At 46.2% G+C, this 14847-nt stretch overlaps 1 protein-coding gene across 6 annotated transcripts in view; it reads right to left on the reverse strand.

The window, feature by feature from the left end:
• Window positions 1–4157, reverse strand: part of PDLIM5 (PDZ and LIM domain 5) — a 125694-nt gene extending 121537 nt beyond the window's left edge. For 2 of the 6 annotated variants that reach the window (XM_064711052.1, XM_064711054.1), the window contains exons 1-2: window positions 3931–4154; window positions 954–1088 (exon numbers count right to left, since the gene is read on the reverse strand). In XM_064711052.1, the coding sequence (XP_064567122.1) occupies window positions 954–1049 (96 nt within the window). In that variant the 5' untranslated portion in view covers window positions 1050–1088; window positions 3931–4154. Of the gene's footprint in view, window positions 1–953; window positions 1089–3930 lie in introns of all 6 variants that reach the window. The other 4 variants (XM_064711051.1, XM_064711049.1, XM_064711050.1 and 1 more) reach the window with 4 other exon arrangements.
• Between the last annotated feature and the right edge of the window lie 10690 nt (window positions 4158–14847).

A 14847-nucleotide genomic window follows, 5' to 3' on the forward strand; every position in this document is an offset into this window, starting at 1 on the left:
CTAAACTCCATGAAAATGCAGAAGGGAGTGGAGAGCTGTTGACAGAGGAGGGGCCATTTGTATATAAATGATTCCACCTGGCTAATCAGATTTAAAGGTGTCAGGGTATTGAGCCATCAAAAGCCAGTCCCTTCACCCAGAGATTTCCAGTGATCCTAGAAATTCAATACTGCAAAGTTTGTCCCTGTATTTTATGTGCAAAGTGCTTCAGACATCTGCAAAAGGCTTTGAAACTTAGCCCACACTGCAAGACAAGCTTTCCTGAAAACACAGTTTTAAAGTAGGAAACTAGTTAGACGGTGCTGGGTAGGTACAAAGATCATATTTGTTTTGACTTAGTTCCTCAAATCCTTTGAATACCAGTTCAGAGCACATACTCTATAAAACACTCATGAGAAACTGGCGCGCTCACTCGGGCACATATTGATGAACTGCTATTTACAACTACTGTCATTTAAGTACTTTTTTATTACAAATGGTAGGATTTGTAATAACAGACACCACAAGATCCTCGAGCAGCTAAGAGCTGCTGAATAAACAAGTGTAACACGAGTCATTTTCCCCCACTGCTTCCCATTTGAAATGCACAGGCTCAGCCCAGCAAAGTAAATTGCTTGTTTCCTGTCAGCCTTCAACCTCTGCATCTCTATTTTCTGGATGGGAACAGGGAAGGGAATTCGAGGGTAATTTCTTTTGTTATTTGAATAAACAAATGCAGATAAAACAACCATTTCAAATGAACAAGTCCTTCCTAAGCTAATTTTCTTGGAGCCTTTACACAATAAAGATTTATTTTCCCCTCTCTATCCCTCACTCCCCGACCCCCAACAGCCCTCGGTGCCACAGGGCAGGCTGAGCCCCAGTGCCTATAATTAATGGCTTTGTCTGAAGGCTGTGGGTTGGCCACAGCATAACAGATACCCACATGCAGGAAAAGAAGCAAATGCACTTACTCGAGAGATAGACAGAGGCACATTGAAATCCTTGCCCCCTTGAAGCCTGAAACCCCAGGGAGCCGGCCCGACCAAAGACACGCTGTAGTTGCTCATGATGTTTAGTATTCACCGACCAAATCCAAAGACTGATGCCTGCAGAAGAGGATTAGAGTTTTAATTTAAAGATGATAAAAACAAAAGGAACTGTCCGCAATTTTGAAAACCTTCTTTCTTTCGCTGTATTCCCCTGCCCCCAAAACAGCCAAAAACCCCACATCAGGTCTGTCATGACTTGTGCCTTTATTCCCCATATGTTGTTTCCCTCCATAGCTTAGGAAGAAACAAAACTTTGAGAACTGCCGCTGCCAAAACGTTTCACAACTACTTTTCACCAACAAAACACTGTGTGGGACAGGGGTGGTAAAACCATCCAGCATTAAAGCTCAGCTTAGAAAAAGTCAATATTGAGACAAGCATGAATTGATAGCATCCCTTAAACCAAAGTATGGAAGACATTAGCACTACTAGCACATTCATTTCTAACAAAATTAGTATCATATGCTGCCCTGTCATCAGCTCAAAGCTTATTTCTAAACACAACAACGCCAAAAACATCACAACTTTGCAGTTAGTCAAACGAAAATAAAGTCCCTGTGACTTTCTTATTTCTATAGCATAGCTTCATCGTGGCAGAACGATGTCACAGATGAGACAGGTATTAAAGCCGACCCTCAAAATGAAAGCCGTGAACTAAAGCAAAATCTCCACAGTCACGGTTCAATGCTGAGGAAGCAAAACCCAAGCATCTCCCTCTCCACAAATGCGGTTAACAAATCACCTTTAAAAGGCAACTGAGATACTTAAGCGCTGTTCAGCGTCAAAGATAAGGGCTTCAGCTCCACCTCAGATAAGTAATGTTACAATGACATCTTAGGTAGTGGATGCCGGCTATTTTTGTATAGCTGAAGCCCGGCAGGAGCACACCAGGGCAGGCTGGTGTAAGACTACACCGGGGCACAGCCAGATTCCATACTCATATAGGGACATTTAAGGTGGACCTTCAGCCAGGCAGCAGCAGGCGGCTGCAAACCCCACCAAACGCTGAAAAGCCCGGGTTTAGCTGTTCCTACACTGCAGGGGGCCACGGCAGTTTCTCAGAGGCGGTGGATTTTTCCAAATGCAGCCCACCCACCAGGAGCATGAGAGCAGGGCTGTCGCACAGCCCCCATCGATGCAAGGATGTCACTCCCCAAGAGATCATCCACAACGCGCCGTTTTGGGTTCACCTCCCAAAGCAGCACAGATCCACTCAGACTTTTTTTTATTCACACCGATAGAAGTTAGTCTGGTTACTCAGGTAACCAGAGCAGGGCTACTGGCATTAGGCAGCACAAGATACATATATATATATATATATTAGGAAGCAGAATTTGGAGCTTGTACCAGAGGTGCCAGGGTAACCGGGCCATTCCCAAGCCACCACTGCCTGCTGGCATCCAGCAAAGGGGTCCTCTGACCCCAGGCGCTGACTCAACCCACCCTTAAAAACCTCGACAAGCACCAGTGAACAGAAGGGGAAGCACACAAGACTGAGCTCGACTGAGCTCTCCTGAGCTCAAAAGAGGAAGAAAAGTACCCCCCAAATTCGAGCTAGGATTCTTAGGAGGCTTGCTCACCACTAAAGCGAGAACTAAGTTGTTTAATTGCCCTGCGCGCAGAATTCCTTTTAAAAGAGCATCTGAATTAGTCACAGATTTCTTTCTACATAAAAATACACACTCGGTTCACTCCCGCTAAATGAAATCCACTACAGTGACAGGTCACTGCAAATTATGAGACTGCAGAAGAGCAAAACACATCGACTGACCAGCATACAGTGCAGTTGTTTCACACAGGTGAGCAGGCTTTACCTGGCAAATGAAACTACAGCACCTGTGTAGCTTTTTTTTTTTTAACTGAGCATCAACTAATTACAGCTACAGACCCAAGAAAAAAAGTTAATTCTGTTAGGAATTGATACCATCCTTTTTCATTTGTAGCAACTGGAAATAGGAGGGAAGAAACTGCGCTCTGAAATACCGTGCATCACACTCAGCATCACTCATCTTTCCTTTCTCATCCCCTTAATTCTGGTGTATCTGCATCTCTAGCCCAACAGAAACACCAGGAAAGAACGGCAAACAAAGAAGACCCGGTCCAAGTTCCATTAAACAAATCACTTAAAATGTGCCAGGGCAACAGCTAAAGGGAAACACCGCGAACCACCAACTTCGCTTCACTAGCGGAGCACTGTGCAAACAAACGAGCTAAGGGTGAAACTGTGCAACTTTCCTGTAAATGATCAAACGCTCGGTGCGTCTGGCAGGGGGAATTTCAAATGCCCAGCCGAACGCCGGCCCGGGCTCGGAGCCGCCGGTCCCGCAGCACCAGAGGGGCCCTCCTGCCCTGGGGCGGCCGTGCCGGAGGGACGGCACAAGCCCCCGAACACCCAGCAGCCCGCTCTGCCCACCTCCCCGGGACGAGGAGTCCCACGGGCAGCAGAGGCTGGGAACCAGAACTCCCTCCAGGAGCGCTCACTCTCGGCTCCAGGCGCTCGCACGGCCCCAGCCGCACCAGAGGCAGCCGGCGTGCAGCCCCGCGGGAGCCCCGAAGCCGGGGGAGCGGTGCACACCGGGCAGCGGGGCACACCGGAGCCCTGTGCCCGAGCAGCTCTTCGGGCACGGCAGCGCCCGGCTGAGGGCGAGGAGCCCCGCAGGTGTCCCGCTTCCCGGGCTCCCTGAGGCGCTGCCCCGAGGCCGGGCCGCGCCCCCGCCGCACCCCGGCACCCCGGCCGGGCGCTCCGCCACCACGGCAAGCTGCGCGCCCTGCTTTCAGAAGTTAAATGAAACGAAAATAAGCACCGAGGACTTTACAAACCGCGCCCAGCCGACTGACTTTTTGCCTGATTTCCCTCCCTGGTTATTTTCCATTCGCTTTCTGCCGCCCCGGCACTCACCCGGCGGTGCGGCACAGCGCGGAGAGGCGAGGACAGCGCAGCGCGTCTGCGAGGCGGCAGCTCCGTCCCTCCGCTCTTGTTTTCACTTCCGTCTGCCGCCGCTCCTCCCCTGGCCCGGCCCGGCCCAGCCCTGCCCGGCCGCCGCGGGACGGGGCTGCGGGACGGGGCTGCGGAGCGGGGCAAGGAAGCCCGCGCGGTGCCCAGGTTTGCCGTGTGGTTTGGGTTGTTTTGGTTGGTTTTGAACAGGGGAGCGCTCCCTTTCGCCCCGCTGTGATTTACGCAGACGCAGCTGCGGGCGCACCTGCGAGGCGCAAGGGGCCGCTCCCCGTGTGCCCGTCCTGAGGGAAGGGCTGCGGAGCCGGGCAGGGATGGGGGGAGGCAGCTCAGCCTGAAGCGGAGCAGGATAGCCTACGGAAAGAGGGAGTTTGGCTGATTTAATGTGAGGAATGACAGGGATGTACTCGCTCCCTGAGGACATCAAAGTGGGGGAACCGCGGCGAGGCAGAGGAGCTGTTGGAGCTGACAGAAGGCTGGCACAAGAACAAACAGGTATAGAGTAGCCACGCATAAGATCAGCTCCGAAATTGGACGGGATCCGTCAGAAATCAAGGTCTCTGGCACAGCCTTGCTGTAGGAGTGGATCCATTAAATGAACCAGGTTCTAAGGTGATGCTCGATCGGATTGTTATAGGACTAATTCTTTAAAACGAGGACTGTCCAGCTGGGAATGCGTGGAGCGGGGCAGGCTGGCTGGGGCAGCAGTGCTGGGCCTGCCAGCGCCAGCCACGGCCACTGCCTTGGGAGAGGCAGGAATGGGGCAAAGATGATTTGGAGTCACAGTCAGCTGCACCTCACCTTGGTGAGCCTTGAGGCTCCTGCCAAACTTCACACGACAAGAAGTCATTGCAAGTAAAAATGGCTGTGAAAGAATTGTGCATCTAGTTGACTGTACCACTATCAGTTCGATTCAAAGGATTTCAGTACCCTCCTCAGACATGCATTTACTGTGGAGAAGGAGTGCTGAAGAAAGCTTTAAATTCTTATTTATCACCGTCCAACACAACACTCAGTCCTCATAATGGACAGCCCTGCCTCACCCCTCTGACCCCAGAGCACTGTCCCTTGTTTTTACTGTCACTTGAGCCTGATTTTGGCCCTGCTGTGCCCATTGCCCCCACAGGCTGCCCCAAACAGGAGCCCTCAGGCTGGAGCTGATGCTGGGTTAGAAGACCTGTGCCCTAAGTAACTGGGTGTGTATGAACCTGGAGCCTGTCCCATCCTCTGAGCCCTGGCTCAGTGAACCTTAACAAGGGGATTTATTTTAACAGTGTTCCACTGAGCTGTGTGTCTTTAACTTGGACAAGTGCACCTCAAACAGCATCTCAAAAGGAAAGCATCTAAACCTCCCACTACTGTAGCCAAACCACTGTTTCAGAAATCTTCCTTCCTTAGTCTGCTCTTTTCCTATTAAGTCTCTCCAATCGGGCAAAACTAAAAATCCCTGTTGCGCAAACAGACTCTCACATGATTTTAATTCATGGAGGTAAAAGTTACCCAACAGAGGGATTTTTCATTGTGTCACAAGGGCTCTAGGTCACTCTCAAGCTTTTTTATTTATTAGAGTAGAAAAAGCTCCAGGATCCCATGCCCCGGTGTGACTCACATTGCATCTCCAGTATCAGCATGTCCCTTTGCTGCCTGCTCGGGTAGCAATCTGCTCTCAGCTCACCATGGCACACAGCCTGTGGTCCTGCTTGATTTTGCACTTTGCCGCGTTAGTGAAAAACATCCTTTTCCACTTCAGTTCTCCCAAAGCCTTCAGCTTTTCCTGTTGGAGAAGCAGCTTGCACATGCAGCATCTCAGGATAGAATTACATTAATTCATCACTATCGAAGAAGGACGTGCAGAGGGACTTTTGCTGCTTGGTGCTGCAGCAGGTTTCAGCCCCGGCAAGCCTGCCTGCAATCTGCTCCACACCCACCCATGGCAGCAAGGCCAGTGCCACTCCCAGCTCAGAGCTGGCAGTCTCATCCTTAGGTCCGTCATCACTTTTCCGTGGCGTGATCAGTTTGTAACAAATGAATCTGTTTTCCTGTGCCTCCAGACACAGGGCACAGAAATAGAGGCAACTCATAAGCTCGAGATCGCTCCATTCTTGGTCGCTTTTCAAATATTCTCCTCTTTGAGACGAAGCTTTTCATTAAGATGAATAGCAAAATTAGAGATAGTAAGCCGAGCAAGAAACCTCAGCAGCAGCTAGAACTGTGGCCTGCCTGTTCTTCCTACCACCACCGGATTTTAGACAGAGCTTGCATTTTCCCCTCAGAACGAGGAAGGAAAGAGTCTGGAAATCAATTAAATGCAGTAGTCAGCTAGCCAGGAAGATACAGCCTATGTCAGAATTACTCAGGCACTCAAGTCTCCTTTAAATGCTAATGAAGTGCCTCAGGTGCCTGGTAATGGGCACTGCAAAACTGACAAAGAATATCACCTGCGGTGGTGAAGGAGAGAAAGGCATTTGTAAATGGGAAAAGTAGCCCATAAATTATGAACAGATTAACAATGCACTGTCGAATTCTTTTTAATTAAACACCACTTAATGTAACATTACCTTTCTGTGTGCTAAAACACTGAACTACAAGCTGTGCCTTTTACTGCACTGCTACTTTCACTTTTGCTTTCCTTCCAAAGGTAAAGCTAGTGTAAATATTTACATTCAGCGTATAACTGCTGTTCAGCACAAAGTAATCCTCTCTCTAATGAGGTTAATGTGAATATGATCTAGAGCATAACAGCTTATTTCCAGTTCCAAGATAGCTCTGTGGCCAAAAAATATAATAAATTAGATAATTTCTGTGTTTCTGAGAAGCAGGGGCTGCTGTCAACTTTTGACAGGGCAAGCTGTTACACGATGGACACAGCAAAGCCCAAACCACCTAGAACTGGTATCACAGAAAAACTTTTATCTTTCTGTTTGTTTGGTGTTTTGTTGTTTTGTTGTTTGTTTGTTCTGTTCTTCTTTTCCTGTCCTGTTTCGGAAAGATAGCCTGTGCTGAATTGCATCCTGTCTGCCACAATAAGTCCAGTTAGCCCAAAGACGATTTCGTGTGGGAGGAGCCGTGTGGTTGGGCAGAGTGGCTGGCAGGAGGTTCAGCATCCAGCCAATTCACCTTGGGACAGTTTTGTCAGACAAAAAACCCTCATGGTCAAGTTTCCTCTTACTTGTCACCTTTTTTTCTCACCTCTTAGAGCCCTGTTCTCCCCGCAGCTGTGCTGACCATCTTCACCACTTTCACGGTGGTGAAGATGGTCAGCCCATCATCAGCCCATTTTCTCAGGAGCATGTTTGCTTGTGTTAGTGCTGCTGGAGCTGTGTCTCTCTGACAGCACTTTGCTCCCCATCTCGGTGATCACAACAGCTTTTAAACCCGCAGTTTTCATCAGATTGAAAAGTTAACAGTGTTGGTGTTCCCACTCTAGCCCTTTAAGCTCTTAATGTTATAAATGGATTTATTAGTATTTTTTATACCCTGATTTCTTTTTTTATTTTAGCTAATCAAGCCTTCTTTAATTTTTATTTATTGGTGCTTTTCTTTGCAAAGAGAAATTATTATTTACTAATAAAACACTTTCTTATTTACAGTGTCTCTAGAATCTTAGTAAATTGCATAAACAGAGGAAATGTATTTTATTACTGGACTCCTTTGTAGTGACTGAGCAGCCTGGTCAGTCCTCGTTCCAAGTTAGGAATACCTGTTTTGTTCCCTCCTCCTCAGGTAAAAGAAGGACCACCTATGTGGATGCCACAGCCCATGCCACAGGTTAAACATTTCTACTTTGTGTGTCCAAACCAATGAAACAGCAACTAAACCTCCTCATTCCGGGAAACACAATTAACCTTTTCAGAAGCTTAAGGTTATCTTCTTATCACATTAAACATGGCCCACTTTAGGGACTGAAATCAATCTGAAGCTCCTCAGAACGTCACAGCCTAAACAGCTTCATCCTCACAGCCCTGCTGTGAGGCATTAGCCTCGTTTTGCAGATGGTCACCAGAGGCAATAAACATTTATACATGCAAGGAATCAACTGTCAAAGAATTGAAACCAGTTCTTCCAAATTCCTTTACCACTACTAACAACTAACTACTGGATTACTCTACCCCAGGCTGACACAGCCGTTTCTGCTTCTTCAAATAGAGCAATTCATGGGAAGAAAAAAAGAGGGGAAAAAAAATCAGAGTTCATATTTACTGTTTTTGACAGAGTTATGGGACTAATGCCTTCAATTACCCCTGTTCTTACCTCTTGAAGCAAGCTGCCTTCCCTAATTTCCTTTTCCTTAATGGCAAGGAATAGTTAATGCAGAAACCTGTGGGCTTGGTGTGGTTTAATTACAGTCCATCAGCTGCGCAGGGAGGGCTTGCTGAGTGATGTCTTTGAGCTATGTTTGAGATCCACCACGAATACCGATTAAGCAGGGTTTGGCAGGTACACAGCCAAACTCTCTGAGTGATCCTTGCAGTTATTTATATTAATTAATGCCACGGGAGAGGAGGTGCAGCTTTGCCTGTAGTTCTGTGTGTGATAGATTGCCTTGGCGAGGGAGGCAGCGGGTGCAAGCTGCAGCAGGAAGAGCCTGGCAGGGCGGGAGCAGCCTGGCACTAAGGTTTGGATGGGGGGCACAGCATGGGAGAGGCAGCTCCCCTGCTTTGTTCCTAGCAGCACCACTCCCTGACAAATGCACAGGCTTTCTACAGGGTCTGTTCTGCTGCTCAGCCTGGGCACCCAGCAGATGCCCAGCTTTGGGGCTCCCCCACATCATCCTCAAGTCCAAGCCCTTCAGCCAGCTCACACAACTGAACTGGTACAAAAATGAACATAGGCCAAAGCAGTGACACCCCACTGTATCAGCAGGTCTAACAATACATTTACAAGTGTTCGGAAGAAAACTAAGGGGGAAAAATCAACTTCTCTTTCCTGTTGGATTGATCTAGTTGCCCTGGATTTTATAACTGCTTAGGTAAAGCCATACAAAAATCTGTGCATACAGAGAAACCTCTCTAGGCCTCTGTAACCATCTCTAGAGTTGTTTGGGGTTTTTTTCCCCAGAGAAATACAAAACAGGCATGAGAGCAGTAAGATCAGAGAACATGTTCAGGAGACCTTATTTTAACTGCTGCCCACATAATATTATATCAACTAATAGCTATTCCCACAGTAAATAAAATACAGGTAAACTTTACTGACAGAGGAGAACAGCAGGAAAAAAAAACCAAAACAGCCACCAGAGAAGCTTGTATTTATACATCTTAAGAATTTGGACCGAATTTGTACATACCAGTGTCATATTTATGTGTGAATTGTTTTGCGATGATTTATTTGTGAAAACATCAGTTCGTTGTTGACTTTGCAAGGTTGGCTGCCACAAAGATCTGGGTGTCACTCCCAGAAGACTGAAACCTGCATTGTGCTGATATTTTTGGTCAAAATTATGTGCATAATTCAAGACGAGCAGGAGGGACAAAAGAGACCACAGGTACACAGAAGCATTTCTCACTGTCAGAAACAGTTGTGCCCTCCCTGGGTGGATCCAGGAGCCATCAAGCCTGAGCCTTTTCCTCCTGAAATGCTACAGCATTTCTTCCCAAATGAATTTACATCTCAGAAGTGTTTGTGCTTTTCTGGTCCCAGCTGTTCCCATCGGAAGGCTGTTCTTGCCTCTGTTTGTTTTAATGGCCAGCAACCTGCATCTTATTTCCAGACTAAGTTTAGTCACATATGGGTTTAAATAGTTCTCCCTCACTGCTGTTTGACTCCTGGGTATTTTTAGAGGGAAACCATATCTCCTGTCAACCTTCATTTTTCCTGGGCTGAACAAGCCGAGGTTGCCTCGGCCTCCATTTGTAAGGAAAGACCGTGGCATTCCTGGTGATCTCAGTAGCCTTTCCTTACACCTGTTTGGATTTGTATTTTCCATGGGCATGAGACATCCAAATCATATGTAGTGTCCTAAGGACACCTTACTGATGTCATCTTCTGCCATGGATTTAGTGTTTCCACTGGAAACATCTTGATTGACATGTCCCAGAATGACATTTCCCTCTCCAAAGAAAACCATAATGGTGCTCCAAAGGTGCTGGAGAATTGCCCAGTTGATTTTTTTTTCCTATTTTCCTCCATTTTCAGTTTACTGATAAATTGTAGCCATATGTGAGCTTTTCTTATCTATGCTTCTGAATTCAATTCCATTATATTGGTGTTCTTCCCATAACATTTTTCAGATCTTCCTCCCTCCTGATAGGGCCTCCCAACTTCTGTCATCCACAAACATGATTAGCAAGTCTGCAGTCTTTGTGCCCAGTTTACTGTGAAAACATTAAGCAGGAAAGCTTTCAAGACCTTTTAATTTATAACCATATATTTATGTAATTATGTACAAATATGTAAACAAAGTCTGTAACTACCTTTCTGCATCATACTTCTTGTTGCTGTGTTCCCTGCTGCAGTCTTCCTGCTCACCTGGCAGGAAAATGAATGGCTTTGGCAGTGTAAGGATTGAAGCAGAACATCAGATGCTGTCCTGAAGCCCAGATGAATGAAATCTGACACATTGACTTTGTTTATAACCTCGGTGACAGGACAGCTGTGAGGTTACTCTGACACAGGCTGCCCTTGGCAAGAGGAGGAAGCCGTGCTGGGAGGAAAGTGCAGAAGTGCTGTGAGCTGTGTCTGGAGAGATGTTCAGACCAGAGCCACAGGAGTCAAAGACTGCTAAGAGGGCTGAGCAGAGATGCAAACAGAGAGAGCCTGTATTAAATTACATTTCACGATGTCTTAGACGCAGAACATCATTGTGCTGATGTTTGCAAGGCAGCAGAAGCAGAGCACTTAGCAGTGTCACAGAGTCACAGACTAGTTTTGGTTGGAAGGGATCTTAAAAGGTCATCTAGTCCAGCCCTCCTGCAATGAACAGGGACATCTTCAACTAAATCAGGTTGCTAAGATCCCTGTTTGTTTCAAAACAGGATAGAGAACAAAAGAAAGATGGAGAAACAGTATTTTAGAGTTTAAGGCTGTTAAAACAAGGGTAAAATACTCTCTTAGACAATTTAAGGAAAGCGAAAAAGAAAGAAAAATCTGTTGTTGAAGTATTTCTCCTCCATGCTTCCTATGAGCAAGGTGATCACCTAACCTGGATAAATCAAACCTGTGGATATTTCAGTTGGTCTCGGAGCTTATTTACTATACCCACATATGGAAAAACGTACCAGCCGCTTCCTGTAGAGGTCAGGCTATATATAAACAGCAAGTGAAGCAGGACCTGATGCAATTGGCTCTAGGAGCTGCCTGTCCACAGCATCTGTGCCCCTGCAGGTGGGACACGGAGTCACATCAATCAATCCAGGGTTAAAGAGGAGCTGACAGTACTTTGGAGGAACATGAAGTGCCTGCAAGCTATTAGCTGGGCACACGTCTGCACTTTCCCTGTCTTTGCACGAGAACCACTCTCCAAAGCACAGTGAAACAATCCTCTCAAAACTTTCACTGTAAAGAATACATGGGAGTGGCAGAACAATGACATCAATCATTTTAGGCACGGTGTACCTGTTGAAATGCATGACACAGGTTGCACAGCAGTACCTGCAGAGTCTGTGCTAAGTGGCAGAAAAATATATTAGAGACTAGTTAAAGAAACAGCTTGAAAACAGCTTGAAGAGAAAACAGTGAAAATGAGAGGGAGAAGTGTGAAAAGTTCCAGCCACCACCCATTGCGTCTAAACTCACATTGTTTCTAAAAATACAAAAGCAGAAAGCGGGTAGGAAATGTTGATGCCAGAAAGCTTTCAGCAACTAAAGGGCCATGCTGGTGCCCAGTGTAAAACTGAGCCTCCAGAGCTCCAGGATTCGATCTGACAGCCATGTCCTAATGCCACTGCTCAGCTCCACCTCAGCTTGACCAAAACTTCAAAGCCTATTAAAATCAAGTAGGAACTTTCTGTGGCTCTGGCTCCTGAGTTTAAAATTGGCACTGGGCTTTGTCTCGCATTTCGCCTCCTCCCCAGCCCTGTAGCTCGATACCCCTCGTTAGCCTGCTCGGGATGGTTTGTGTCCCTCTCTCTGGAGAGCATCTGTCACCAGGGTCTGCTCCAGCCCCTGCTTACTTTGCCGAGAAGGAATTTTGGCAGCAATTAGCTGAAGTGAGTTTCGGGACCTTCAGCCTGTTTGTTTGACCTCTGGAAGTAGGTGGCTAATTCAAGGACAATGGAAGCTGTCGTGTTACCTGTTCCCAGCATGAAATCAATCAGGGGAGAGCGGGAGTGAAGTCAGCCTTTCTGTTTTGATAAGAGGGTGTCCAAAGATGCCTGGAATGAGTGGAACTCCAGCAGCCACTCGGGCACAGGACCGCCTGGCCTGCTATTTATACACCCGGGGGCAGGGCTGGGGAGCAAAGTGGTTCTTCTGCTCCTGTTTTTTTTTATTTGCCTGAAACTGAAGGGGAAGGGCACAGCTCATGGCTTTCATCATCCAAAAGTATGCATGGGCAATTTTTTTCTTTTTTCCTTTATAGTGGGGAAAAATAGCGTTACCAGAATAGCCTTGTCTCATCTATCTCACATAGGTATTTACACAATATTCTATATAATATATATATCATATTTATCATCCCTAGTTGTCTACAGATTGTATAAACTTTCAAAAACAGAATCTCTCTAAAGACAACCTTTAGCAAAATGAAAATGAATCCAGTATCCCATGTGTAATGATGATGTACCTGGTCTGTGCTCCAGGTGCCAGCAAACAGAAGATGGCTTCCCTCAGGAAGTAGTTGCCTTAATGACCCAGAGGGACAAGGATATCAAAGTAGGACAGCTGAGAGAGACATGAGTTCATATTTTACATGGCAAAAGCCAAAGTAATGGCATTTTGTGGAGTTTAATTCACATACAGAACTATGTTTGAAATTCAGTTATACACATATTTGTGCTAAGCCCCTTAGGAAGCAGATCCAGGTCATCCCAATGTTTGGAATTTTTTAAACTGGTTGGAGACATAACTTAGTCATTACAGTGGCTTTTGCCTTTGAGGAAGGGAGCAGTAGTACTTAATTTCATTTAGAAGTGCCCTTTTCCTGTTGACAGAGATAAGCCCCAAGAGAGCCTCATCCAATTCTGTGTGCTAAATATGACAGAAAAGAGTCTTTGGGAAAAGAAGTCCAGCACAAGACCCTGGGGAACGCTAATTGCAAGCTTATTTTAAGCATCTTGCATGTTCTGAATAGTTTACAAGGCTGTTCCAGTTGCTGAGAAGTCAGAAGTCTTGGTAATAAAGACTCTTGGGAAACTGATCCATCAGTTTTACAAGTTTACAGTGCTGCTGGAAAAGGGCCAGAGAGCTGGTCCCTGGAAATGAATGAAATATTTCTCTATTACCTCATGTAGCTTGCAACACCGTGGTAGCTGAGTAACTTGCAAGTATTACTGCATTCACCCTTGCAGTATCTGAATAATCCAGGGAAATGCAAGTACAAGCAGTTATAAAAATATTTCCACCTCTCTTTTGTGGGCAGGGTTTCCACCACTCCTAGCCCAGCAGGGGAAAATCTCAAAAAACTCCCTCCATGGGGCACAACCACATCCTAAGGATGGACCCTGTTCCTTCCCCCACCCCACACTGCTCCCAGGGCTCTGCTAACTGAGCAGCAATGCTCACCTAAGCTCAGTTTGTTTCCCACTGGGCTAGTCAGGGGATTTTGACAACTTTCTGTGGAGACAGAGATGCAAGAATTACAGATTAGCTTCTATGAGCTGGTTTCCTCATCCCACAAACCTTTGGGACTGAGACATGAATCCAACATTTCGCAAGTGACACTTGGGAGCCATAGGTGCTTTTCATTAATAGCTACATGACCTATAACTCAGGCCTCCTCATAGATTATTGCCATTCTGCTATTCTTGCCGTTAGCAGTCACTGGGTATACATCTATGTTTTCAAACAAAAGCATGGCTCCAGCCCAGAGATTCTTTGCAAAACAATTTGCTGCTCCTTCCCCCTCCACCTCCTCTTTTCCTTCCCTCTCCACCCATAAAATTCACATCCAAATTCAGTTATCTCTGTTTATCTGACAGGAAGTGCCAAAGGAAAAAAAGTAATTGATGATAGATTTAAGAAAATAATACATCGTGTATGCAGTACATACACACCACAAAACATTTTACAATGCCATAATCCAAAATATGTGCTAGGAGTAGGCTAATCAGACTTATTTCAAAATAGCTGGTTAAAAGGAAAAAATATGAGAAGGGCTGATTGCAAACAGAGTACATTTTCCATGTCTCACCAAAAGCTTTGCAAAAAATTGCTTCTAACCATCTCTGTTTACAAGAAGGGAAAACAGCATGAGAAATGACTTTTTCCCTTCTTGCACAAATCAGAACTTGACTTGAGAAACAATACACCCTGTCCTGCAGCATTAAACTTACAGCCTCGGGCACTCCATTGAAATGCCTCACAAAGCAAACAAGCCCTTCTGGAGAGAACCACCTCCTTATCTATTCGTAGAGAAAGGAAGAGGGAGAGGATGAGTGATGGCAGGAAATTCACATTTCATTCCAGTGACGAATTTTGACCAGCCTTTCATTCCTTGCACTGGAGATGCAAGAGCTTAAGAGGACCACAAAGACAGGGATGAGTGTACACAGCTCCTTTTAAGCACTAGGGAAGCTCTTTTTGGCAAATAAACGTGTTTCCACTGTTGCTCAGTCATCAGGATCACCAGACAGAGGGCGTGGGCTTATGTTTTTCCTTTTTTTGGGGTCTGTCTAGCCAGTGTTTTGCTTAACTTCCTCCACCCTGTTTCACTCATCTTTCTGCAAGAATTTGAGCAGTTCATCCGCATAGTGCTCTGTCTGACCT

This window comes from Zonotrichia leucophrys, chromosome 4 (assembly GCF_028769735.1).
Source record: "Zonotrichia leucophrys gambelii isolate GWCS_2022_RI chromosome 4, RI_Zleu_2.0, whole genome shotgun sequence".
Taxonomy (NCBI): Eukaryota; Metazoa; Chordata; class Aves; order Passeriformes; family Passerellidae; genus Zonotrichia; species Zonotrichia leucophrys.